The 27746-nt window shown below is 36.1% G+C and overlaps 1 protein-coding gene across 1 annotated transcript; it reads left to right on the top strand.

The window, feature by feature from the left end:
* The first annotated feature begins 1791 nt into the window (after positions 1 to 1791).
* TMEM207 (transmembrane protein 207) lies at positions 1792 to 25208 on the top strand. The gene is made up of 5 exons (XM_019743141.2): positions 1792 to 2007; positions 3894 to 3931; positions 10312 to 10356; positions 14447 to 14589; positions 23275 to 25208. Exons 1-5 carry the CDS (start codon positions 1933 to 1935, stop codon positions 23409 to 23411), a joined length of 438 nt encoding a protein of 145 aa, XP_019598700.2. The 5' UTR covers positions 1792 to 1932; the 3' UTR covers positions 23412 to 25208.
* The last annotated feature ends 2538 nt before the right edge of the window (positions 25209 to 27746 follow it).

Raw genomic sequence — 27746 nt, 5'->3', positions numbered from 1 at the left:
TTCTCTGCTTTGAAATTCATGGCCACGTCTGTGGCTGCATACTAACCGGACTGAGGCCACCACACAGCCTGCTTAAGCATCCGGATGCAGCTCAGACAATCCATATGCCTCCATGGCCAATTCAGAACGGTAGTTTAGATAACTAACACGGCTGGTTTATTTCTAGTACAATCTATGTATCACACCATAAATGAATTCATATAGTATCACTTGAATTGGATTTGGGGAACTATACTGGGGCTTGAACTATCACATGCTTGTTGTGAATTCTAGATGGTTGGCTTCAGAATTGGCCCTCAGAAATGTATGTATAAAATGAGAAGATGACAGACAGAGAATTTTTTTTTTAATCAAATACATAAAAGACTAACAGTGGAAAGTAAATTTCCCTCCTACTCTTGTCTCCTCAGACTTTCATTTCCCTTTTACAGAGACAATTACTTTTGATAGTTTCAAGCAGAGACATTCTATGTATATATGAGTATATATATATATATATATATATATATATATATATATATATACTTACGTATACATATATATATATATATATATATATATATATATATATACATACAAGTTTTATAAAGAGAAAAAACATTGCAGCTATACTTCCCTGTATATTACCTAAAGGTAGCATGATGTACACAGTGGTCTACAGTTTATTTATTTTAATTAATAACTCATGGAAGCCTTTTACTAACAGTATCTGTAATCTGCCCTCACCTTTTTAAACAGCTGCCCAGTATTCTGTTGAGTGGATAAAATCATTCATATTTAACCAGTCACATTTTTACGGATTTTTGCTGTTTCCAATATTTTGTCATTACCAACAATGCTTCAGTGAACATTATTGCTTGTAATTATTTGTGCCACATGTAGTAATATCTGTAAGATACATTCCTGGAAGGAGAAATCTTGGCCAAAATATATATCCAGTTTTTAGGTTAATAGATATTGCCTACTTGCCTTCCAGAAAGGCTGCACATTTTCTCCAACTATACATGAGAAAATTTATCTCCCCATATCTGTCTCTCCTCACTATATATTATCAATTTTTTGAACCTGCCAATGTGATTATAAGTTATATTTACCTAATTATGAATTTGGTAAAGTACCTTAAAAATCAGTTCTTACATTCTTTCTACCTAACTACTGAGTTCTTCATCATTCCCTAAATAATATCTATTCCTTACTGTTTTGAAATGGAAGCTAAAATAAACCTTTATGTTAATTTTAATCTATTTCTAAACTCTATTCTGTTATACTCATCTTATTGTTTACATGTGTCAGTACCAAGTTTTGTAAACTTCTCTACTTTCACAGCATTTAACATACAGTAATTTAGTGCCTCTGTATTTTTTCCCCCAGAATTTCTTCACATATTTTTGCACTTTTTTGTTGGTGATTGTGTTAAAGTTGTTTCATTAAAATAAACAGTGAAATACATCCTATTTAAAAGTAGGGTGCAATCATTATAATAGAAGGAAAGCGTTATGCCCAAGGCTGGGTTAGAGCTGGGACTGAAAATGATGTGTAAGAGCAAAGAGACCAACAAAAGGAAGAAAACTAAATGAGTGTTCCAAGTACAGGATTCTATATAAAACCCAGAAATGCTCTGGAATAAAACAGCCCTTGAATGTCATAAGTTATTTACACAGCCAGCTAGTTTTGCAGGTCAGCGAGTATAACCCCAGCTTTTAAGGGCCTGACAAATAGTACCAAGCGTCTGACTTTAACCTGAAATTCTTTGAACTCTCAGTACCTGTGAGCATGCACCCTACATTCCTGGCCCCAGCATACACTTTACCAGTCACAAGTAACCATCGTTAATGAGTGCTCCGCTAAGAAGCATAATTTATAGAGAAGCTAATAAGTTCTAAGAAAGAGGAAAATAAACACAGACATCTTTGAGCAGCTTGTCCTTTAAGTATGTCAAGATTCAGACCGTTTAGTTTCACTTCGGTGATCTCCAAAACAGGAACCTTGTGTTTGCCACTATTCCAGGTAATTATCTCTCTTTCTGGGAAAAAGATTTTTGGAGGTACTTAAAGATCTGATTTGTGATAGATAACTCCTATATCTAAGAGAATTCCTTTAAGAACTTGTTACCAGAATCTTATGACTACTTCTACTTATTGATCAAAAATACACAGATCAAATGGTCTGTGATATTAATCTTATTTCTCCTTTATTTGGTACTACTACTATTTAAATAACATAACACCATTAATTTTGTTTGTTTGTATTTTTTTTAATCAAAATTGCCATTGACATAGCAAAATGCTATGGCAGGATTAATTAAAGACATTTTTGTTTACTGTTTCCCACAACCACACTTGAGGCTTGTCAGTTTTCCAATGCTGAACAATGTAGACAGAATCATGTTATAGTTTATTTTGGTTTCTCTGCTCTAGAATTTCACTTAGACTCATACTTATATCTCTGTTATCTGCGTTACACTGAATGCAATGCATCTGAAAGATTTAGGTCTGAAATATATTAAGACTTCACTCCCCATTTTGTGATAACCAAGTCTGACAGCTAATGCATTGGCAGAGAGTGGTAATAACGTAATGTTGTGTACTCCTTGTGACAGTACAGCACACCGGAAGATCTGGAAGTGACTTGAAAGTGAAATGCTGGCTTTATTTGTTTATCTGTTAAACTGGATCACAAATGATTTCATCTACTCATAAATAAACTTTTTTTTTATGGACATAATTTGAATGTTCATTTTCCTCTCAGTAAGTATGCAAATCTTTTTGCAGTATTCTAGCAAAAGAGATTGCAGTTCATATTCTGTGCTTATAAATTGTTCATTACCATGCTCTCTGATGGCCAATTCATGGCTCCATCTGCAACTCCACAAATCTCCTTGCCCAGATAAACATGGTGGAGTAAATATAAGGTGCTGATAAAGATGTGTTTGAGATTAAGGGGAAAAAAAGACATATCTCACACAAAATTCCCATGTGTGGCATTTTAAATTTTGTAGCTATTCACTTGGCTTTATATTTCTGCGTTATACACCAGGAACATAAATACTTCATTAAACTCATCAACCCAATATCTAGGACTGTACATAAATGACATTTAAAGATTTTCTCATTGTACATGGAAGGATCTCAGTTCAAGGGAAAAACAAACAAAACCTCTAGAAAGGAGTGCTTTCTTTCCTCTGTGATGTGATTTACTGTAACCTGTAAGGCTAAACACAGAGAACTGAGATAATTGTGTTGGATTGCTTATGGTTTGGGTCTTTTAAAACAAAGCCATCAAGATGATTACTTTTCCCCTCTTCTTTGATAAGAAGAGAAATGTGAATCTCAATAGGAATGTCATATGATCTTAAATCAACCAGACCTTAGACTTAGAGCAGGTTAAAATCACTCGTTCATGCATATATTTAACATCCATAACTGCTAATTGCACAGACTTCTGTTTTCATGTAGAGAACTTGATTCTTTTGTGCGAAAATAATACAAAAAATTAACCTCCTTCCTTGGTGCACAAAAAATCCAAGGTGCACAAAACCTCTTTAGAGAAAACAAAATCTGCCTATAGAAAAACAAAAAAGGGTTTTCACATCCATCTATAGTGGTGTGTAGGATAGGAATTTGGCTTACAATATATATCTTGGTCACTGCTAAGCTGGAAAATCTACCCAGATTTTTTTTCAATTAAAATTCTATGCAACAATAAATGCTGCTATGAAACTCTTAAATATATATATATATATATATATATATATATATATATATATATATATATATATATATCTCCACATTGGATATATGTATATATATCTACATTGTCTGTCTGTGCTGTTGGTATTAAAGGACTAGACTGATGAGATGTTTGGATTTTATTGTTCTAAACATGTGTTTCAGTTGGTGCTCTCCGACTCACCATGTGAAGAAAATGAAATGTAAGTAAATAGCAAGAGGCTACATGTTTTTCTTTAGCATTTTCAAAATAAAGAATATAAAAGACTGCAGTCTTTGGAGAAGCCCCAGATGAGTTTCAAATGATCATCATAACCATTCTAGAAAAATAAAAGTAAAGTGTTCTAAATGCAAATGGATCAATTGTTCTAAAGGCAGAAAAGGTGCAGTTATATTATGATCAGCTTTGTTAAATAACTAAGAGGCTTAATTGATTTGTAAGGATTTTTGCTCACTACATTTTCCACTCTTGAAATTTCAAGGGTTAAGTTTATGAAAGAATCACGACGTCATCTATGGCTGCATCCACACCTATAAGTCATATCAAGGATGGGAGGCAACTTTCTGGATAATTCAGTTTCAAATATAAGAAAACTAACAAAATTTCTAAACTGTATTATGTGTAAATTTCAAAGTGGTTTTGATATACAGTCGTGCGCTGTTTAAGGACGAGGATATATTCTGAAAAATGCGTCCTAGGGTGATTCATCGTTGTGGGAACATCATAGAGTGCACTTACATAAACCTAGATGGTGTAGTCTATTGCTCCTAGATTACAAGCTTGCACAGAACGTTACTATACAAAACAACGCAAGATTTAATCAAGTATAAGAAAAAAATGATACAATCAAGTGCCTTAGTAAACACAAGATACATGAGGCTGCCCCCAGCGTGATATGGCATAGTTTTACAGCAAACTTCTTTTTTCATAAGTAGAGAGAGTACACTTTAAAATAACAATAAAAAGTATAGTATAGTAAGTACCTAAACCAGTAACATAACATGCGACACATTTTTCAGAATGTATCCTGGTCCTTAGATAGCGCATGACTGTATATCAACACACTGAAATTTACACATAATACAGTTTAGAAATTTTGTTAGTGTGCTTACATAATATAATAAGTACCTAAACCAGTAACATAGTTGATAGTCATTATCAACTATCATGTACTGTACATAATTGTATGTGTTATACTTTTATACGATTGGTAGCACATTCAGTTTATTTCCACCAGCATCACCACAAATACATGAATAATGCCTTGTGCTACAATGTTATAAAGGCTACAAGGTCACTAAGCGATAGGAATTTATCAGCTCCATTTTAATCTTATGGGACCACCGTAGTACATGCAGTCCATCGTTGACTGAAAAGTCATTATGCGGAGCAAGACTATAAAATGTGAGAATAATTGACTCAATTTTGTTACTTTTCCTGCTGTAGCTCTCAGAATTCTGTTTGGAAGATGAGAAGAAGGTGCCATTAATAATGCTGCTGATGATTAATGACACTGTAATGTACTGTGACTTAGTGCAAGTGTCAGAAAATCACTTCTGCCAAGCCGTGTCTTTTCCTGGGTGCAGCTCTCACTGCCAGTTAGCCATTTTCAATATCACTGCCCATTACCCTCAAGACCAGGGTCTCTGGGCAGTGCCTGCAGACTAAGAGGCCAGGGTAGGTGGGGTGCTTTCCCTGGCACTGGAATCATTCACCTGTTTTTGGCAGATCATCTCATTATTGATAAGCGGCTTGTGAAGTCGGTGCCACTCTTTCAGCTTTTGCATGGCTCTCCATTGCTGTTTCTTGGCATTCATTCTGGACTTGCTTTTTCTCTGTCTTCTGCTGTTGGTGATGTAATAGACTTTTTGATTATTGGTGTGTTTACCTAACTTTGGACCTCATGGCTACCTCATTTTGCCCCATCCCTTCTGCTTTTGACCCAGAATAATAAATTTGCAATGGAAAGCATTGTAAATGTTGAATGTAACTCTTCCATCAACATGACAGGAAAATAAGCTATTGAGGAACTTTATAAGCTGACTTTAGAGTCACTGAGACTACTTGTCTCCTGTTCAGGTGGAGAAACTGAGACCCAGAGAGGGATAGTATCAAATGAATTGCAGGACTTCAGATAATACTTAGACATAACTTTTTTTGGCAACATCATTTTGTATGTAAGTTTCTGTTATATTTGTCATTATGTAATACCATTGTTTTTGAGTGAAAACAAGAAACCATATCAAATAAAATGCAAATTAGCATAAAATAAATACAAGGAAGGCAAAAAAAAAAAAGTGGCAAAAGAGATTTTGTAGGGAAGTGGTATAAAGTAAGTAACTGCTGAAGACAGACACAATATCTCAACTCTCTTGCCACAGCAAAAAGGTGTTTGTGGGACCATTATTAGTTCTACTTAAATTTGTTTTCAAACACCAACTGCTTTTCTGAGCTAACCTACTCCATTTATTTTTACAATAGCATTTTTAGTATGAAAAATGTACTGTTGTGCTTTTTTATATAAAAGTTAAATACTGTAAGAACTTTTGTGTATAAACTAAAACATGACAGAACCCCCTCCATAATTACACCTCTAATCCTTTCCTCTTCCCAGACATAACTAAGTACCCTGTTGTGCATATAAGTATATGTACATGAGTACTTTGCAAAACATAAATATGACCATATATATGTACAAGATTCTGTAAATTAATTGTATTAATAGATTCCTAAGGAGAGACCACCATCTTACCTGGCTTACAGAAGTTAAGTATTTTGCTCAAGAGTATGCGAGTAAAAGGCAAAACTTGGATTTGAAATTAGGACTGACTTCTGAGCCCAAAATTTTCACTACAAAGTCATATTGTATATCTAATATTTAAATAAAATTATACACTGGGTGAAATACCCAAAGGATATACGATCTATCCATTCTTCTAGACACTATACAATTTACCTCTGAGTAACTAGGCCATCAGTCTCTGGATGATATAATTTGGCACCCATCCTTCCCCCGAATTATTATAGCTGAATTGCACTCTGGCCTATGTTAAGGATAATTAAAAAAAAAGAAAAGAAAAGAAAAAAAGACCCATGAAATTTATTATTGTATTTATTCTAAGAGTACTATGAAGCCCCATAGTTTGAATTTTTCTCTGGTTTCTCTACCAGGAATAATTGTGCCTCTGGTCAGTAAGCCTGCCTTGTTTTATGAACTTTAGAGCACACTATCTGACTTCTAATTCTCTCTCTCATCCTATTAATTGCTAGAAAGCTTAAGGTAGATCTAGAGTTCAGTTCTAATTTTACAAATGGATCTACTACATTCAGTTTACAAGCTGATCTCACTCTTGGCTTATTCTCTTTGTCTAATACTCTCAATGTTCTCATTTCCAATTTTTGTTTGCATTTTTAATATTTCCTTTCTGGAACAGAGGATATTGAATGCATTCAGGCAGTACTCCATACAATCATATGGTGCTGGAGCTGCCTTTTACTGTTCCCAGTTGCAGTTCTGTATGGTGGTAGAAGACGCCCAGTCCCTTGGATTGAAAGTCTGCCTCTGCCACTTCCAGCTGAGTGATCTAGGACAAGTGACTTAACCTCCCATGACTGAATTTTCTCAATTGTAAAATGTGGGTGATCATAGTGTGACCCAACCTTATAGCACTGTGATTTTGAAAATGAGTTAAGTCACGTGAAGTTATACAACTGGTTTAAAGAAAGCCTAGCACCGGAAATTCTGGGTGATTCTAGAGGAGGAGCCAATGGAACAACTCTGCAGTTTGTTTCTTAAATTTGTCAAAGTAATGAAATTCTAATTAATCTTGGGTCCACAGATTCTCAGCACTGAGAAAAATAATAAAGACCTACTAGTCTAACCATCCCTGTGAAGCAGAAATCATCTTCACAACATCCAAGTAATATAGGACATTAGTCGTTCTGGTAAAGACAGAAATTTCTCTCCTTCAACAAATAGTTCTAGAGAACTCTGATTATTGGAAATGTCTTCCTGAAACATATGGTCAGTTCTCACTTCTCCCGAATGCTTTTTTCTTTTTGGCATCATTATCCCAATTTGACCAAGTATATACAAATCTCTGACTAACTTCATCTTAAAAAATTTAACTTTTCCTTGGGGTGGCCAGATGGCTCAGTTGGTCAGAGTGCGAGTTCTCAACAGCAAGTTTGCTGGTTCAATTCCCCCATGGGATGGATTGAAAATGGCAACTGGACTTGAAGCTGAGCTGCACCCTAAAAATTAACTGTTTCCTACAGTAAAGATCTTACATCTAAAATGTCAGAAGGATAGTGGATGGAGGGAGGGGGGAATCACACAGTGTGTGGGTTATAAATGATAAACGTCTAAGTATTGCTTTGTCTTATGCACCTGACACTAATAAAAATTAAGCAAAATAATAAAAAAATAAAATAAAATTTGAGTAATTAGAATATCGTTACAGTTCAGGTACTGTTTTTTTTTGTTGTTGTTGTTGTTGTTGTTTTTAATAATGCAATTGATTTCTGTTTTTTTAAAAAAGAACTTGACAAAGATGTGGAAATAATAGTGGGGAGGAAAGCATACAGGGTCAGACCACCCATATTCTAGTTTAAATTCTTTGGGCAGCTAGTGACACCCCAACTTACTTTCCTACTATGGATCTCAGTTGTAGACTGTGTAAAATCTTACGGGGGAAATAAATGATGCTAAAGGTGCTCGCAATTCCTAAATTACATGAGCACTTTACATTTCTCTAGCTAACTGCTTCCGGACCATTTTGTTGCATATCAGAAACTTGACCAGTGAGTGCATAGGGTCACAAGGAGAACATGAAATGAGTCAGTTTGCATAATTGCCAGCACTGGATAAAATATTGAGTGGCTCAAAAATTAAAACTAGGAAACAAAATGAGGTAGCTAATATTTAGAATTGAATTATAATAAGTATATGGCCTATTTTTAAATGTATAGAAGAGAAGCAGAGATTTATACATAGAAGGAGATAGATTTCAAGACTAGATTTCAAGATTCAAAAACAAGAACATTCTATTCCTTTATTAGGCTAAGTCACCAAGGAAAGTTTCCTACATCCATCTCTAAAGTGGGATACTACATTTTAAAGATTTTTATCTTTGTAATATAATATTTAAAAATTTTATGACTACAAAAGTGATGCATGTACATTATAAAAATCTGAACATAGAAAGATGAAAAATAAAGTGCTTCACAGCATCATCTTCAAGAGAAACAAGCATTATTAACAATTCGATGTATATGTGTATATAACTATAATACTTATTTCATGAAATCACTGTATTTGTGTAAAAGAAAATATACGCAAAGTAGAATTGGGCCCTCTATATTATTTTACTTAACAAATCTTTTAATTATAAATATAAATCTACATTTTTTTTGATGAATGGATAACATCCCTTTAAAAGGACATGACAGTAATTATTTTTAAAATCCCTTATGGAGGATCACTTATTTAAGATGCTTTTTAAAGTCACACTTCAGCAGCCATTTTTTCCTATACTTCTAGATGCACACACCCCCACCCCAACCCCACCCCTCAAAAAAAATCTTACTGTGTGGGTGATTCACTTACTTTAAATATTTGGAGTAAGATCTTTAAGTTAACACTTCACATATGTTAAAAAGTTCTGAAGATACGATGATAAATAGGACACACTCCCTCCTTAGAGATGCGGAGAGCAGTAAATTAGCTGATATTTATGAATGCTTTCAAGCTGAAATGCATTGAGTGTTATTTTAACAATGGTTGAAGAAGACATAATTAAGTATAGCTCCATCTTAGAAGTTTATTGGGCTGTGATGTCTCATACCAGAATATATTAGCAGTGGCCCATATACTGAGGTACACAAAAAGTCCATCAGCAAACATACATTCAATGATACACTGTGTCTGGCATAATGAGGGACTCTGGAGTGAAAATCACACAGTGAAATTTGTTTTTGTGTGATCTTTTAAAACCTGGAATGGTTGAGCTGTGCCTAGGCAGTGATTTGACCATTGTGAGTAAAGTGGTCATCTTCTGACTCCTTAGTAAATGATAGGTGTCGCCACATTCATTCATTTTCCTTTTATCCTACCTTCTTTCTCCAGTCAAGGCTGCAAGCCATCTATTCCCTACTAAGATATTAAGGGTTCATAGAGACCAAACCTTCCCTGGAGAATTTGCATTTTAAAGAACTCTAGGCCTCTGAATAAACAGAATAGTGGAATGGTTATCTGCCTAATACCTAATACTTACAACATGTTAGTCCTGAAAAGTTAGTCACTATCTTCTCAATGCACAATAGTATTTGTAACTCTAGCATCAAACTTAGTACTGCGAAATACTTATCTGTTTAAGTATCTGACAATTTCACATTAAATGTACTCTCAGTGCCTTGAATGGAGTAGGCATATAGTAAACCTTTGCTAAATTGTGTTAGAGGGTTGCAGTGAGTAGGTGATTGCTGGGGAAAGAGGTGTGGTCAGTACATATACTGTGGTCCAAAAGAACAGGGTTTGGCCATCTAGAGGTCCAACACTAACTGCTCTTTCTTTATCACCAGGTGCATAAACTATAAAGATCAATACCCAGATGACTGGTATATCTGGTAAGGACATCCTCACTTTGTTTTATAAAACCTTCGGTGGTGTATGCATACTCCTTTTCCTAAATAATTGAACTGGTACATGAAATCATACAGCTTAAGAAAACTTTAGGGTTCATGAATCAATATATGTGAAAACATCATTTTCAGGTTGTTGTCTAGTATTTACTCAAACACTTTCTGTAATAGGGAACTTACTGTTTTTGAGAATAATAGTGTATTCCTGACTTGAAAATCTTTAAAGGTAAAATAATTGTTCTTTCTCTTGATATCTCCTGAAATGCCTCCTCTACTGATTGTAGTTCTGGCCTTAAAAGCCATTAAACAGCTGGTCAAGATGAAGGAGTAGGTAAACGCTGTGATTACCTTCTCTCACGACCACATCAAAATCACGACTAAACTACAAAGCAGTCATCATTGAGAATCGCCTGAAATCTTGCTGAACTGAAGCCCTACAACTAAGGACCCACAGAAGACGACATCTCAAGACTGGTAGGAGGGGCAGAGACCTGGGACGGACTGGTCCCTCACCCACATGTGGCCATTAAAAATTGGAAGGGAAATCTTGGCTGCAGAGGTCACCCCCAGAGGAGCAAGGGGTCCCAGTGATACACCAGACCCCCCCAGTATAGGGTTCCAGTGCAAGGGAGAGAAGTCCCCATAATTTCTGGTTGTAAAAACCAGAGGAGATTGTGGCTGAGTGAGATGAAGGACTGCTGGAGTCCCAGGCGCTCCTCCTAAAGTGACCTGCATGGATTGACTCACCGACAGAATCACTGGCTCTGAGCTTCAGTGCTTGGCAGCAGCTGGAGATATAATAGGGACATACAGGGAGAAGTGAAGTCTGGTGTCAGGAGGAGGGCTGGAGGGGCAGCTTTCTCTCCCAAATGGAGGAACTGGAGGAAGCCATTGTTTCTTTGTTGAGCCCTCCCTCTTCACAGCGTGCAGACTCAGGTGGCCATTATATCTGAGTCTTCATTAAGCTGACTGATACCATCCGTTCACCATGCCCTGGTGATTCTGAGACCCCACCCACCCAACTTTCGGGCACACCCAAGGCGATTCCAGTGGGTTTTTCATACAAACCTCCTGCCTTGGCTCATGCTACACAGTTCCCCAGAGTCTTTCAAAGGTCTGCAGAACCTAGACAAGCAGCAACTGGCTTGAGTGTGTCCTGTATTTCTGGCTGAGCAGCTCTAAGCCCGACACTAGCAGCCTTGGTTCACAGCTTGGCCTCTCAAGTCACCTCCAAGCATGGTGTGAGTGGCAGTCATCTGTGGATTGCTTTGTGGCTCTTGCCAGGTGGTTTCAGGTGGGGCACAGGCTGTGGCTGAACTTGATGTTCAGTGGGTCTCCTCCCAGATGATCCTGGAGCCAGAGCATCACCCAGCTATCTCCAAAGACAACACATCCAAGGGGTGGGTTGGGTAGGTAGCAGAGCACAACTGAGGCAGATCATTTCTGTAGGATCAGTCCTTATACCACAACTCCTCCACTGTAGTCATGGCCAGTCCTCACAGCCAATTAGCCTGAGGGTCAATCCCTGCCACTGATGTACAAACAGCAACAAAGGCTCAAGTACAATGGAAAGACATACAACCCACACAAGAGACACACCTGGAGTGCACTGCTCAGGTGACCAGAAAGATGGTGCTATTGAGTCCCACAGCACATCTACTCTACTAAGACTGGAAAACATAGCAGCCCTACCTAATACATAAAACAAAACAAAACAAAACAAAACAGGGAAGCAGCCAAAATGAGGAGACAGAGAAACATGTCCCAAATAAAAGAACAGAACAAAACTCCACACAAAAAAAAAAAAAGAGACAAGCAATCTACCAGATGTAGAGTTCCAAACACTGGCTATAAGATGCTAAGTGATCTCAGGGAGAACTTCAATAAAGAGATAGGAAACATAAAAATGGAAATAGAACACATAAAAAAGAACCAGTCAGAAATAAAGAATATAACAACAGAAATGAAGAGTATATTGCAGGGAATCAACAATAGATTAGATGAAGCAGAGAATCAAATTAGCTATTTATAAGATAAAGTAGCACAAACCACCTAGTCAGAACAGCAAAAACAGAATCCAAAAAAATGAGGAGAGTTTAAGGGGCCTCTGGGACAACATCAAGCATACTGACATTCATATGTTTTACGAGGAGAAGAGAGAGAACAAGGAATTTAAAACTCATTTGAAGAAATAATGACAGAAAACATCTCTAACCTGGTGAAGGAAATAGATATACAAGCCCAGGAAGTGCAGATAGTTCTAAACAAGATTAATTTAAAGAGGCCCATACAAAAACACATCATAATTCAAATCCCAAAAGTTAAAGACAAAGAGAGAACCTTAAAAACAGCAAGAGGAAAGCAGTTACCTACAAGGGAGCTCCCATAGGACTGTCAGCTGATTTCTCAACAGAGACTTTGCAGGCCAGAAGGGAGTGGCTAGAAATATTGAAAGTGATGAAAAGCAAGGACCTACAGTCGAGATGATTCTACCCAGCAAAGCTATCACTTAAAATTGAAGGACCGATAAAGATCTTCCCAGACAACAAAAAGCTAAAAGAGTTCATCACCACCAAGCCAGTATTCCAAGGAATCTTAGAGGGACCTCTTTAAGATGAAAAATAAAATAAAATAAAAAATATGAATAATAAAATGGCAATAACTACATATCTATCAACAATTATTTTAAATTTAAATGCTGCAATTAAAAGATAGGGTGGCTGAAAGGCTAAGAAAACAAGGCCCTTGCAAATGCTGCCTGAAAGAGACTCACTGCAGATCGAAAGACATACACAGACTGAAAGTAAAGAGATGGAAAAAGATATTTCACGAAAATGGAAACAAACAAACAAACAAACAGAAAGCTGGGGTAGCAATACTTTTAACAGACTTCTAAACAAAGACAATAACAAGAGACAAATAAGGACCTAGTAATTCCACTTTTGGGTATTTATCGGACGTAACCCAAAACACTACTTTGAGGGGACGTGCTCATCCATATGTTCATTGCAGCATTATTTACAATAGCCAAGATATGAAGGAATATAGTCAATAATATGGTAATAAGTATGTATAGTGCCAGGTGGGTACTAGTCGGGGAGGGGGGCGGTCACTTTGTAAATTATATAAATGTATAACCACTATGCTGTACACCTGAAATTAATATAAAATAATACTGAATATCAACTGTAATTAAACCATTTGAAAAGGGGAATAAGAGGTTCAAAATTCCAGGTATAAAACAAATAAGTATTGAGGATGTAATATACAGCATAGGAAATATAGTCAATAATATTGTGATAGCGTGGTACGGTGTCAGATGGTTGCTGGACTTATGGTGATCACTTCTTTAGCATAGGGAATATAATCAATAATATGTTCATAACTATGTATATGTCAGGTGAGTACTGTTGAATAACTATGATGTACACCTGAAACTAATATAATATTGTATGTTATCTATATTTTAATAAAAATCTAAAAAATGGGGGGGAAAAACAACTCCTACCCGCCTCCCCCAAAAAATAGCCATTCAAAATAAGACTGCTACCTCTTTTACCAGCTAGTCTTTTTAAAAATTGAGAGTTTTTATAACCTCCTAAATGTTGACTTTTCTGTTTTCCAAACTAAACATCCCCAATTTTCTCAATTAGATAGCTCCCCCAAGGCAGAGATTATGTCTTATCTTGTCAACCTTTGAATCCCCAAACCAAACATCTAAAATCTGCTCAGTTGCTTAAATACTAGTTGAATGAATGGATTGATGGCTGGATGAAAGATACTAACACAGAACGATTTAAAGAACCATGACACTGCTCCTTAGAACAGCCTTCCAATTGCCAAAGAGGAAACAACTATGATCACCAGGCAAGACAGACCCACTCTGAGCTCAGCAAACATTCCAGGTTCAGTGAAAATGTGTAAGTGGTGGTCGGGCATTGCTTAAGGAATTCAGCCTTCCAGATTGCTTGCAGTCAGTCTTGCTGAGTTCTTGCCCCCTTTCCAGGAAGTAACAGGAGCTCTTAATTTTCCTGCCTGCTCCCCCTCACTCCTCCCCTACTTCTTCTGGAATCAGGTTCCTGCTGCTGATTTTCCTGGTGGCTCTGCTCTGTGGAACAGTGCTCTGCTGCCTCCAGCGCTGGCTGAGGAGACCCCAAATTGGTTGCCCAAGACGCACGCTGGCTGTTTTTGCTGTTGGAGACTTGGACCCTGTTTATGGTAAGGTCTCTGCACACTTCTGGACTTCCTCTTTGAAACCTTATGGTTTTGTGGTGTATTGAAAAAGTAACCTCTGAAAAGCAGATTTGTGACCTTCCAAGACGTTGTTTATTGAAGGCACACATTAGAGAGAGGGTCTCAGTGAGAAAACTTCAGAAGAAAGAACTCAAAAGGAAAAAAAAGAAGATGTGTCTTGGGGGAAAGACTTTCAGTTGAACATGGTGATAGAATCTAAACATTTTGCTCAGTCAAATAAGAAGAGATATACAAGTGAGTGGTAAGGGTTGAGGTGGAGAAAACTGTCTCTGACATTTTGATATCAGTCGATCTACCCTGTGTTCAGTCTCCTTTATTAAGCTCTCTATGCCCCTCTTATCTGCAGTAACACTGAACAACACTTTCCAGATTGTCCACTGCCAATGCACAGTCTGAAAACCTTGGAATTGGGCAAGGGAGTATCAATACTCATATTTTTTTTCTCCCCAGACACTTTAGTAGAATCCTGCACTTCCTATTATTTTCCAGTCTGCATTAGGAGGTAAAGAATGGAGAAAATTGAGGTCTTAGAGTTATTTGTAACTGCCAAGCGTTGTCCTCATCCAGATGGCCTGTTATGAGACTTTCGCTCTAAGGTACTGCATTCTATATCACAGTTGCCTCAAGAGGGCTTCTTAGAGATTAATAGCTGTCCTTCAGAAATTTGGGCCAGATAAGATTTTCAATAGATGGAGCAGGGCATGTTCTGGAAAAACTAACAGCTAAATAAAAAGTGGGATAAAAATAAGCTAAAATGTTATAATACTAAAACTCATTATTCTATGATCTAATGATTCTATTCACTATTGACTTTTTTAAGTCATTATTTAACAAGAGAAACACATTGTCGGTTTGAGAAATGGTTATTTGGGGAAAGATAATTAAAATCTCCAGTGAAAATAATTCTTCCTCCTAAAATAAAAAATACTTTTCAATGAGCACAGAGGGAAATAGGGTCACTGACCTTCTGACAAAATACACTAGTCAAAGGGGTTAACATGATTGCCTTGGTCTATTTTTCTTTATTTAACTAGAGGTATTTAACAAACAAATGCAATTATGTTCCCTTCAACTTGACTTGAATTTCTAAAGAGGAGAATCCTCTCTGGTCCTCTTAGCCTTCCTCTTACTCTAAGTAAGACTTTTCTAGACTTCCTTGTAATCTTTAACAAAATATATCTGTTTTTAAATTTAAGTAAGTTACCCAGTTACACTGTTAAAATGTTAAGGCAATTTATGTACCATAGTTGTATCCCCCTCTATCTAATGCTTTCATATTTTTCGGATGGTGGTTTACATACATGCTTTTGAATTTGCCTGAACAGGTATGAGTGTGAGAGAAGGGGTCAAGGTTGATCAGGGATTTCGATAATCTGCAATAGCACTGAGAGCAGAGCATCAGAACCTTATTCTCTGTAGTACCCCGAAGTCATTATTGGCAGGAAAAGAAAATACTTGGGAGGAAATTGTTTTTTTGTTTTTTTTAAATAATATAGCCACAATTTATGTGACATCTACCAAGTGCCAGGCATTAGGTCAACGGCTTTTCAAATATTATCTCTCATTGATAAATACCGAGACTTGGAAAGCGGCTATTACTTCTCTTAGAGGATATTGTACTTTTCTCACTCTGCTGGATAAACATACCACACAAATCTTTGCTGCAAGTCCTAGGAGACTTCAAATTGTCCAGAATTGAGTGCAGGGAGCCAGAGAAAATTTGGGCAGGGTATTCATGGCTTAGCCACCTACCTGATCATCCCTTGACACTGATACAGCCCTGTACCCCAAACCTCCAGAAATTTCCATATTGTGATTCCTTAATGGTAGAGATTGCTCTCCAGAATCTTCATTTCCTTTTTTATTCTACCTGTTCCTCCTCAATTCCAATGGTATAGTTCTGGATCTTATTTTAGGCAAGGGACATTTAAACTCTCCCCCCAGCTTAAGTTGTATTACAAAGTTCACTTTTATTGATTTCCATCTTAGAGGCCACAGTTTCAGTTGCTCCTTCCTGTTTATTTTTTCCTTCTCCTACCCTGGCTTGGGTGTTAGGTTATCCCATCCACTGCCCACCTCCCACCCTGTCCCAGGGATGCTTAGGATGGCTGTACAGGCAGTGAACAGCCATTCATATGGTGTTTGATGTGATGCGGCTCCCAGAGTTGTGCTTCCTAGCATTTTTCTTTCTCCTCTCTAAAACAAAATATTAAAGGGTCATTTAGGAAGTGGTATTCTCTGTGATCTCTAGTCATACCTTCTTAAGTAGTAATTACTTCTGGAAGTAAATTCCAGGGAGTCAATATTTTAAGGCAGTCTGAAACCCAGACCCACACTGAATTTTCTCTCCCCACTGGATCCTTATTATGCTTTCACTTCTCCAGACAAATGATTCTTCCTACCTAATATTTCCATAAAAGGAGCTGCTCTCAAAAAGGGAAGTGAGGGAACCACTACAGGATCTTTTTATGACTACAGAGCGAGGGATGTGGCAAAACCACAGGCTCTACCTCCACAGGCCCCACAAAGTATGTGCTCACAGCTTGGCTTTGAGTCCAGTTACTGCTGGCTTCATAGGCCCACTCTGCAGGTTATGGGTTTGCACTTCTGAGTCTCTTCCCAGTCGTTGTTCAGAAAGAGGAAAGACAAGTGAGAACTTCCTTGAAGACACTGGTGCCACATTAGAATATGAAACAGGCTTTCGGACTCCCTGCCACTCCTTGCACACAAAGGGAACAATAGGTTTTTCTCTCCTGAATACAGAATGTAGAAAATGAGTTTATTTAAAACATTTTAACGGAGAGACAAGGCTTGCTATATGAACCTTGGGTTCTTCCTAGACCTTTATTTTATTTTCTCAGAACTTATTTCCTGTTATCACCACAATTTGCTAAATACACTAGTCGAAGCAGCTCTGCTCTTCTGACTTGTGGGTCAGAGGTTTGACTCTCAGGACCTCACAGAAGCTGTCTCAGATGAGAAGAGCCAAGAGGAGAATTTTGACTGACTATCAGGCTGGAGTGGACTGAACTTTACTGATGTTAAAATACATAAAATAGGAAATTTCTCTTACTAGGAATTTCTGACAATATTATATCATTCAGGTTGCTAATTATCTTAGAAATGTTAAAGGAAGAAAGGAAAACATTTGTCTTGGGAACCTCATCACAGGTGTTTGAGGAAGCCCTTGCCAGCCCAGCCCATCTGATGGTCTGATGAGATTTCTGTCTGAGAAAGGTCCTTGGAAATCTCAGCCAGACACCCGGCCCCCAGGAGCTTCTCCTGGGCCAATAATCATAGTTCTCTGCTGGTCAGCACTCAGGTTCCTCAGTTCTTCTGCTCTCAGAGGATCTGTTTCCATGTCCATAATATGTTATTAATGAAGCTCTTTATGCACCAAAAAAGGGAGAAATAATCCCTCTGATACCCAATCGAGGATAAGCAGGAAAAGGAGGTATTATTAGAGAAAAAGTCAAAGAAAGACCAGAAGAAAGTCAAGAAGGTGGAAGAGAAGAGAAAGGATGAAGTGCAAGAGGAGAAGAAGTCTACAGTTTGAAGTTGAATATATATTAAGGACCGCTAGTTAAAACTTATTTGTTTTATACAAACCCTAAAGTTATGTTATGTTGTTCTGCTCAGGCTCACCGCCTCCTCCTAGACCCAGCCACAGGGTGTCCTAGACAATCCCTTCTTCCCTTGTTATCCTGCCTCCATCCTCGGATCATCTTGATCCAATTTCCCCTCACCATCTCCACTCTAACCTCATAAAGGACCCATTCACTGCCCTGTGTCTTCTTGGATGAAACCATCTATAAAGTGGTCTCTGAGTCCTTCTTGCTCTCCTCTCTCAACCATCAGGGACTAACAATTCTAATATAATTCAGGCGTGTTTTGTATGTTTGTTTTAGCACCTGTGTAAGGAATAAAAATAGTGTAGTGTTTCAATGGTTTTTATCTCATTATATTACCTATGTTAATGATGCTTTTGGCATCCTTTCTGATAATTCAACAGAAAACACGGGAGATTTGCAACCATTTTTTCCCCCTCAAATATGTAAATGGAGAGTGAGAACACATACCGTGTTTCCCGAAAAATAAGACCGGGTCTTATATTTAAGGTTTTCTCCAAAAGACGTATTAGGGTTTATATTCAGGGGATGTCATCCTGAAAAATCATGCTAGGGCTTATTTTCCAGTTAGGTCTTATTTTCAGGGAAACATGGTACTAGGACACAGAAAGCACATTTTTAGAGGAATGTATGCAAATTTTTAATAAAGGTGGGGAAGGAAGAAGAAAATATCACTAAATTCTTACACAACCATTTGTACCCCAAACCTTTATCATTTGTGATCAACTTTATAAGACCAAGGACTGAGTAGGTAAAAAACACAAGTGATTTAAAATAGAAAAAAAGAAAAAAAAGTTTGGGATTTGTCAGGCTAGTTGTTTTATTTATGTTTTTTCAATTTGTATTTGAAAAATATAAGTAATGGCAAAGGAATCATTAAATGGGTTTTTAAAGTTTATTATAAACTTGTTTCTATAATTCAATGAAAATATGGATGATAATGTTTCCTTTGAAAATAAGGTTGTGAAGCTGAATAAATGCCTTTATTGATAAAGAGGTAAAACATCTAAGAATAATAAAGGGAAAGAAATTTCAGGTTTGGGAATGAGAGAAAGATGAAGGGCTTGAGGCAGAAAACAATCTATTGTTCATTAGGAAAGAGATGATCTGAGATCCTAAGAGTGGGCTCCCTGCCATTATGTCTTCATATTTTTTAACAACAGAAAAAATAAGTAGCCATAAAACTGACATTGAATCCTTTCTTTCTATTTCATGTGGCTAGAGCTGGGTCCCGTCAGCCCTAACAAGGCAGCAAGCAGGTCCCATGCTTTTCCTGAGAAGACCTTGAAGTGAGAGTCTGCCTAGACACCCCTTCTGAGAACAGTCATTTTGGGTTAGCTTCCCCTCAGGGCTGATCTCCGTGATAATGCTGCCTTTCCACTATCCAATCTTCCTGACCCCATTTCTTCTGCAATTTCAAAGATAACCTTCCTTTTTCTTATTCCAGGGCAACAGAAATACTAGTCTTCCAGCAGTGATTAAATGTGAATACTGCAAGTTAGGGAGGGGAAGGAGAACTGGAGAGAGACAGACAAGAGCAGGCCCTTACATTCTCTGCTTCCTTCTCCCCTCACCTCTTCCAGGATCCTGTCTTATGAGAATCCTTTTTGAAATGTCATTTCCCTATACCTTATGCTCTACATGTAGATATTCTATGACTCATTTAGGCAAGGAAAGAGGGTATTTTATTCAGACACTTTCGAGGAAGGGCATGATGATTGTAATTACTCACTCACCTTTATTGAGCATTTACCATGTGTCATGCTCTATGTTAACACTTGACATTTCGAATCTCATTTGTTTTTCCCTACACCACTATGAGGGGTTCACTTTCATTCTGAACACTCTAAAGATGATGAAACAAAGGCATTTAGAGATTTAGCAACAGTTAGTGGATGATAGAACTGCGACTCAAAATCAGGCATTTTTAGCCACCTCCTTATAAGAGAAAAGGATGAGATATAGAAGGGAGAAAATGAAAAAGAGGTTGAAAGGACATGTTAAAATAAGCAAAGTCCCTTGGAGTGATTCTTAATGATGTGGTAAATCTGAAACCTGGCTATAAAAACTCAGCAGTAAGTGTATTGGTTTTATACAATTAAACCACACATTCTAATACATTCACCAATAATTCTGTCAAAACCATAGCACTTTTGCAGGCATTTTTAACAGAGTTCTCTCAGGTTCTTAATTTGTCAAAAGGTTAAAAAAAAATGCTCGCTCCCCTCCCAGTCACGTGATATTATATACAGACATGCTTTGGAAAAATTGAAAACTGACATATGTTCGATTTTACAAAAGCTCTCTGAGCACACTGGCTTAGTTCTGTTTATCAAATGAATGCCTCGTGGTTTCCATAACAAGTTTAGGAGCAATGGCCAAATTTGTAGTAAGGCGATAACAGAACTTTCCTACCACAGAGAGCAGTTGTCAATAACCTCTTGCTTGGAGCACAGTATTTATGAGGGCAGTAGTGGAAATACATTTGAGCTAATAATTGTGCCAAGTCAATCTGATCGAAGACTCTAGGCAGAATGATAGCTATGTTACCGTTGACTTTGTATTGAAAAACTAGGAGCAGTTCACCTGGAAAATGGGCAGTGCTCAGTACAAGTATCCACAATGGAGAGAAGTACTGGGGCAAGTACACTTTACCCATGTTAACTCTGTTTTATCAATTTCCTCACACTTAGCTTACATCATCCTAAACTTCCTAACTGCAAAAGACTCTAACTCCACAAAATTTTTCACTCAATAATCTCTGTTATAACATTAATAATGATAATGATTAAAATATTATTTGACCATTAAAATAGGATAGTTTGGGAAATAATATTGTAAATAAAAGAAAATATGCATATTTCTAGCATAGTACCATTCTTGATGTATAGTAATAATATAATATTTATACTAATAATAATGATAATTAACCATTAATAAGTAATTACTGTGTGCTGGGCTTTGTTTGAAGAACTTTACATTCATTTAGTCTTGCTTTTATAGATGTAGATATTGTCATCATTCTTTTATTGAGCAAAAGAAAACTGAGGTATAGAAAGACTTTGTAACAGCCTAGTAATAGATTTTTTATTTAAATAAATAACTCCTTAAGAAAAGTCCTGAACCAAAAGGTGGGACATATTCTAAATATAGCTCTACCCTTTACATATTATATTAGTATTTGAAGTATTATGCTTTGCTCTGCAAACCAGTGAGATATGAGATAAGACAAATGTAAATATGCGGAACTCCATGATTCTCAATAAACATTATCCACTCCAAAGTAATAATTCTGAGTAATTTACAAATGGATTCCAGCAATGCAGCTATTGCCTAATATGTAAATATTGAGTTATTTTGATAATTGTGGCATGGTCTTTGGGATTTCCTCGATAGTTTCCAATCTTAATCCTTTAAAGAAGTGGTCAGCAAACTTTTTCTATTAAGAGCCAGATAGAAAATATGTTTGGCATAGCAGGCCACATAGTTTCTGTGGGACTATTTACCTCTGCCACACTGATGAAAAAAAAAAAAAAAAAAAGCCAGAGTCAATGTGTAAATGAATAAGCATGGCTATGTTATAGTTAAATTTAATATACTAAAACAGTTAAAGGATTGACTGTTTAGTTGAAGGGCCTAGTTTCTTCTTTAAAGGTGAATTTATGGTTATTACTATTGTTTTGGGAAGAAGCCATCAAATCATTCCTGGTAAAGACCCAGGTGAAAAAAATGAAAAAATATAAAGTGAGAAATGGTTATAAGATATTACTATTGATTTCCCATGGCTCAAAAACAGTCTTTCAAGGAAATACTAATGGAAGATTTCCAAAAGAGCTATTGGAATAAGTGCATGGTCTCTCAAGGTGATCAATTTGAGGAATAAAATGATTATTTTTGATACTTAATGGCTTGTAGTATGTATAATCTACAAGTCAAGAACTTGGATTTCAAAATTTTAAATTTAAGAATTCATTTTCTTTAATCTGTGTGTATACTTTAATTGCCAACGTTTCACAACCTAACATTTTTACTATTCATAATAGAGAATTGGTTCAAGTAATTAACTGCATTATTTGCAGTTTTCAGAGAATACATATAAAATAATGAAGTTCAAATTAATATTTTGTTTCTAGTGAGACTTGCAATTCCCATGATGGGAACATTAGTGTTTGTAGGAATCTTATCTTCTGATTTACCAAAAACGGTATTCCTTCTAGTTTCAGCTGCTAAATTGTAAATGCTTCCTGATGGGTCAGTCAATGATGATGTACAGTAGTCCCCTCTTATCCATGAGGGATACGTTTTAAGACAACCCCCCCCCCCGCCCCGCCCAACCTCAGGAAATGTCTGAAACTGCAGATAGCACCAAACTCTCTATATATTGTTTTTTCCTATACAAACATACCTATGATAAAGTATAATTTATGAATTAGACACAGTAAGAGATCAACAACAGTAATAATAAAATAGAACAATTACAGCAATGCACTTAATAAAAGTTATGTGAATGGCTTTGGGACCATTATGAAGTAAAACAAAGGTTAATTGAACACAAGCACTGCAGTACCTTGAGAGTCAGTCTAATAACCAAGATGGCTGGCTACTAAGTGACTAATGGGCAGGTAGCACATACAGTGTGAATATGCTGGAAAAAGGGATGATTTACATCCAGGGTGGGATGAAGGGGATGGCGTGAGATTTCATCACACAGAACAGCATACAATTGAAAACTTATATATTATTTATTTCTACAATTTTTCACTTTACCCTTTTGCTCCTTGTTGACCTCAGGTAATTGAAATTGCTGAAAGAGAAACAACAAATAACAGGGCACTACTGTAATGAGCTCTTGAAAGCAAATTTTCTTGCCATAGTGACTAAGACAAATTTTTTCCCTAAGTATACACATAATTTTCTGTTGCTCCAGTGATCCAAGAAATGTCGCATTTCACTAGGAACTTTATGTACTTCTGTTTCATGCTGAGTAGAAAGATTACAAATCCCTATCTTCTCTTTCCAGGGACAGAAGCAGCTGTGAATCCAGCTGTTGGAATTCACCTTCAGACTCAAAACCCTGAACTGTATCCTGTTCCATGTTTCAGCAATTTAGGTCCCCCACCTCCATATGAAGAAATTCTGAAATCGAGCCGATTTTAGATCTGGATCATCAATTGAAAATATTTGAAATATTTTTAAGTTCAAAACTTCAAATTTAGGAAAAATTTTTTCATTTGGTGGGAATTCCCAAGGATCAATTAATGTAGTCTAAACAAAGACAAATAGACAAAAGGATAAACATAGGGAAAGGATTTGGGTGAGGAAGATGTTTCAGTAGTAAATTAGTGGTATAGTATTGCTGTGTTACACTTTTGTGCTATACAGTGAAGTTAACGCCTCTCCATTAGCACTCATATAAACGGTAATTAATGGGCAGAGTGGTTTCAATTAAGTTTAAGATTCTACTCCAACACACATCACAGCTTTCTCTGCCTCAATATCTCCATTTTAATCTGACCTCTCTCCTAATATGTAGTCAATAAAAACTATCATAATTTAACAATCCAAATAGAGATTCAAACATGAACGGAACTAGAACCAGAAAGAGAAAAACAAAAAGTTGAATTAATTCCTCAAAAATGGTTAAGCCTTGAATAATGTAAATAATTAATATTGAATTTTAAAATGGGTATTATTCATTTGACAAGCTAAGCAGAGGGGGAAGTGTGTGTGAAGGAAGGTGGCAAGATATAATAAGAAAGCTAAATCTTAATCTCAAATTGTAGAAAGTCAATGAATAATATCTAAAATTAGAAGAAAATTTAAGAGATAATGGTAAAGTACATCATCTGGAAATTAGGTCACAAATATCTGACGCAAAACACTAAAGAATTGAAAATGATTGCCTCAAGAAATAAGAATTAGAGATAATTCTATGTGGGATTAGATAGAGCAGAATAATTCTTATTTTTATCACACGTCTGTAATACTATTTGACTTTTAAAACTAAATGCATGCATTACTTTAATAAAAAAATATAAAGTTAAACATAAATATTTGGCAATGTTAGCTTGCAATTGCGAACAAAGGAAATTATGCTAAAAGAAAAATAAAATGTTAAGCACAAATATCTTTAAGTGGTGGGGCTACAGGTGATTTCATTTTTTATTCGTTTCTGAATTTTTGTTTATATCCTATAAGATATATATATATATATATATATATATATATATATATATATATATATATATATATATAAATCCATTCCACTTACAGAACAAGCAGTGGTTATAACTTAAACGTAGAAAAATGTAAGCGCATCTGGAAATGGGGCTAATGAGTCAGCGGTTGGGGTTGGCAGAAGTTAGTGAAAGTCCCGGTTGAAGTGATCGGAATTTATTTTTAAGTGAGTTGCATTCATGTGTCAGGGCAAGTCTAAGCAAATTACATGCTTGACATGTGAGTGCCTGGTTTATTTATATGGGTGGGGGAGGGAGCATGGGGGGAGGGTTCAGGCAGATGTGGAGGACTGATAGAAAAAGTTGTTTTTCATAGAAATTTTTCTGACAAAGATCTCTTATCAAATATTATACCACATTTCCATTTTCATTTATTGCCTAAGGAATACTTACTAAATGACTAGTATATATTAGTTATTGTACAAGGTCTGGATATATTTCTCCAACAAACTTAGTATTATTTTTAATGATACTAGAGTTTCCAACACTTTGCTCTGACCTCCAGGCAGAGACTTGGAAGTTCTGTAGCAGATGTTCTTTAAGGTCCACGGAAAACTACTACAGACAATACAATAATAAACCTAACTTAGATTACATGATTATCATGACATTTAACAGATGAATTTAAAAAGATAAACCTGTGTTCCTTTTCTGTCATCTGATCTGTTAATCTTTGCCTGCATCTTAGTTCATCAATAAATTGTTAAAATTCTATGTACCATCGTGTCTCAGATTTTAATTCTGACAGGACTAGATTTTTTTTTCCTTCCCATGTTAAAGGATATCCATTTTTAAAAAATGAGGTTTACTTAGTGCTAAAGGGTGTAGCTTTTTCTTTGAACATCCACCAGAGGGCATGAAAGCCTATCTGTGAGTCTAGCCCATAAGCTAGGTGTGATTTAGTGGCTAAATGAAACCATGAAGCTGGGTTACCATTGATATCAGAATTTTAACAGACCCTAAAAGATAGTAGATAATAAATAATAAGGTTCAAATTTGCAAAGAAGAATCTAGTACTTTAGCACATATTTCTCATGATGAAGCTGAGCATCAGATTAGATGCCTGCCATCAGAGAGTCTAGAAAATTTGAAATATTCTCCACTTCTTAGGATGGGATTTGTGAATCTGAGGCGCCTGCAAAAGGCAGGGTAATTTGTATACACAATGCTGACGTGGTATGTCACCTCTACAGCAGTGACTCTCTAGGTCTAGTCTATTTCTTTTTTAGCTGATCACGATTTCCCATTTAATTTTCAGTTTTGTAGTTCCTTTTTTTTTCCTTTGTGTTAGGAGCACACCTTTTATAAAAGACAACTTTAAAATTCAATACCTTTCACCGAAATGAAATGGAACTGGCATAAGACTGAATAGCATTCGGGTGGACAGTGAAATGAAACTCAACCAGAATATTATACTTAAGGCAATATGTGAAATGCTTCAGGATTGTATAAGACAAAATGAGACAATGAACATGTATTGGCTATGAGACCCTACTTTCCATAGAGAATGATTTAAAATCAGAATAAAGAAAATAAATATTCATTCCAAATAAATCTTTTACTTTTAAATTCATTTTGCTTTGTAATTTTATACGAAATAAATCTAAACAGGTTTTTTGTGTTTTTTTTTGTATTTAATACTGGATCCTGGAAAATAGTATTGTTTGTTATTTTATTAAATGTAGTTCTGGGGAAATGGAATAAAAGTAATATCTGTTTACAAAATGAAATAGTTTAGTGATAAACAAAATTTATTTATATTTGTGCATTTAGAAAATAGTTATCTTTTCTTCTAAAATTATGTCAGTCTATACCTACTCTCTGACTCATGAAGTAAATAATGTATATCAATCAAGGTGTCAGATTTTTATTGAATAAGATGAAAAACGGTATTGCTCAGAAGCACTGAAATTACCAATGAATCCAGGTTTCTCAGTTTATAATCTTGCTTGTGGCAGGGGGGTTTCTCTTCGGAAAATCGGTTTAAGTGATGCAGAAAGCAAAACTAAGAAAATTTCCCTTCCTCTAGTAATTAACATAATTACATCTCTCTATATTTAATAGCCATATTTATTTTTTCCATCAGATATGAAAACTGAAATCATGTGCAATTCAGATTATGCTCTCTTTTACGTATCTAGATCTGGATACATTTATAATGTTTAAGAGTCTTGAGTATCACTGACATATTGCCTTCTAGATTTAGAAGCACTGTGGTTATTACTATTTATTTTTTAAAGAATTTGAGAGACGCAAAATAAGAAAGCCTAGGGGTTTATTTTAAAAGATCAGTGGAAGACTGCATGCTTACCCAACAGGTGGAATGCTTGTCACCTGTGACATGTCCAACAAACTAAATCAGTGCATGAGGAGAATTGGATGAAGGGATGGAATGCCAATCTCTTAAGGATGCCGAAACATTACTGGGGTGCTAAGGATTCTGTAGGTGTAAGGATTTTATTTTAAAGAAGCGTGTGTGGTTAAAAGGAATGTTTTGATAAGCTGGTAAACACTGGGGCAACCACCCCAAGGACACAATAACAATAGATGGTCACTGAAAACAGTGATTCTGTGTGACTGCAAGGCTCTTGTTTTGCTGTTTGAAGTATAGAAGTTTGGGACCAGAGCTAAACTGTGTAAGGCTTTAGTGGAGAGTTGTTTACTATATATATATATATATATATATATATACATATATATATGTACATTTTATTTTACTATAAATTTATTAGCACAAGGAGAAGAATCCATTGAGAAGGCAGTAAGAATTGGCATGTGTTCAGGAAAGCCATTACTGGAATAGTAACTTTATGTGTTTAAGCTTTCAGTGTGTTTTGAGCTCCCTGATTTTTTCTCCAATAATGCGTTCTTTTCCTCAATTCTTCTTCCTTTTATTTTGTCTGGTTTTGACAGGTTTTGCTGACTGCTTCCATTTCTGCTGTATTAACCAAGTTAGCTTGTTTTGTTTTTGTTTACTAAACTTGAAGCTTTTCCCTTCTCCAATAAAATGGAATCCCTCTGTGATTTCCTCCTCTAATCAATACCTCCCATTCAATAGCTTTAGAAAACAAAGGCATTGCATAATGTTGGTTTTAATTTAGTAAAAGGAAAACTATCATTTCAACTAGAGCACCTCTCAACGCCTTCCCCCAATTCTCTGTGCTACAGTTTGCATCTAAAAACTGAATTTAAAAAAATAACAGAAAAGTCTGATGATTTCAACCACCCTCTTCAGTTTTCCACCTATATCCAGCCC

The sequence above is a fragment of the Rhinolophus sinicus genome, linkage group LG01, assembly GCF_036562045.2.
Source record: "Rhinolophus sinicus isolate RSC01 linkage group LG01, ASM3656204v1, whole genome shotgun sequence".
NCBI classification, from domain to species: Eukaryota; Metazoa; Chordata; class Mammalia; order Chiroptera; family Rhinolophidae; genus Rhinolophus; species Rhinolophus sinicus.
Note: the sequence above shows the minus strand (reverse complement) of the source record. Positions and strands in the feature narration are given on the sequence as shown.

Excerpts from the sequence above, each read along its gene's own strand:
- TMEM207 (XM_019743141.2), top strand. The coding sequence starts at position 1,933 with ATGTCAAGATTCAGACCGTTTAGTTTCACTTCGGTGATCTCCAAAACA. Across the intron at positions 2,008-3,893 it reads TGTGTTTGCCACTATTCCAG|TTGGTGCTCTCCGACTCACC; the intron begins GTAATTATCTCT and ends CATGTGTTTCAG. Across the intron at positions 3,932-10,311 it reads CCATGTGAAGAAAATGAAAT|GTGCATAAACTATAAAGATC; the intron begins GTAAGTAAATAG and ends CTTTATCACCAG.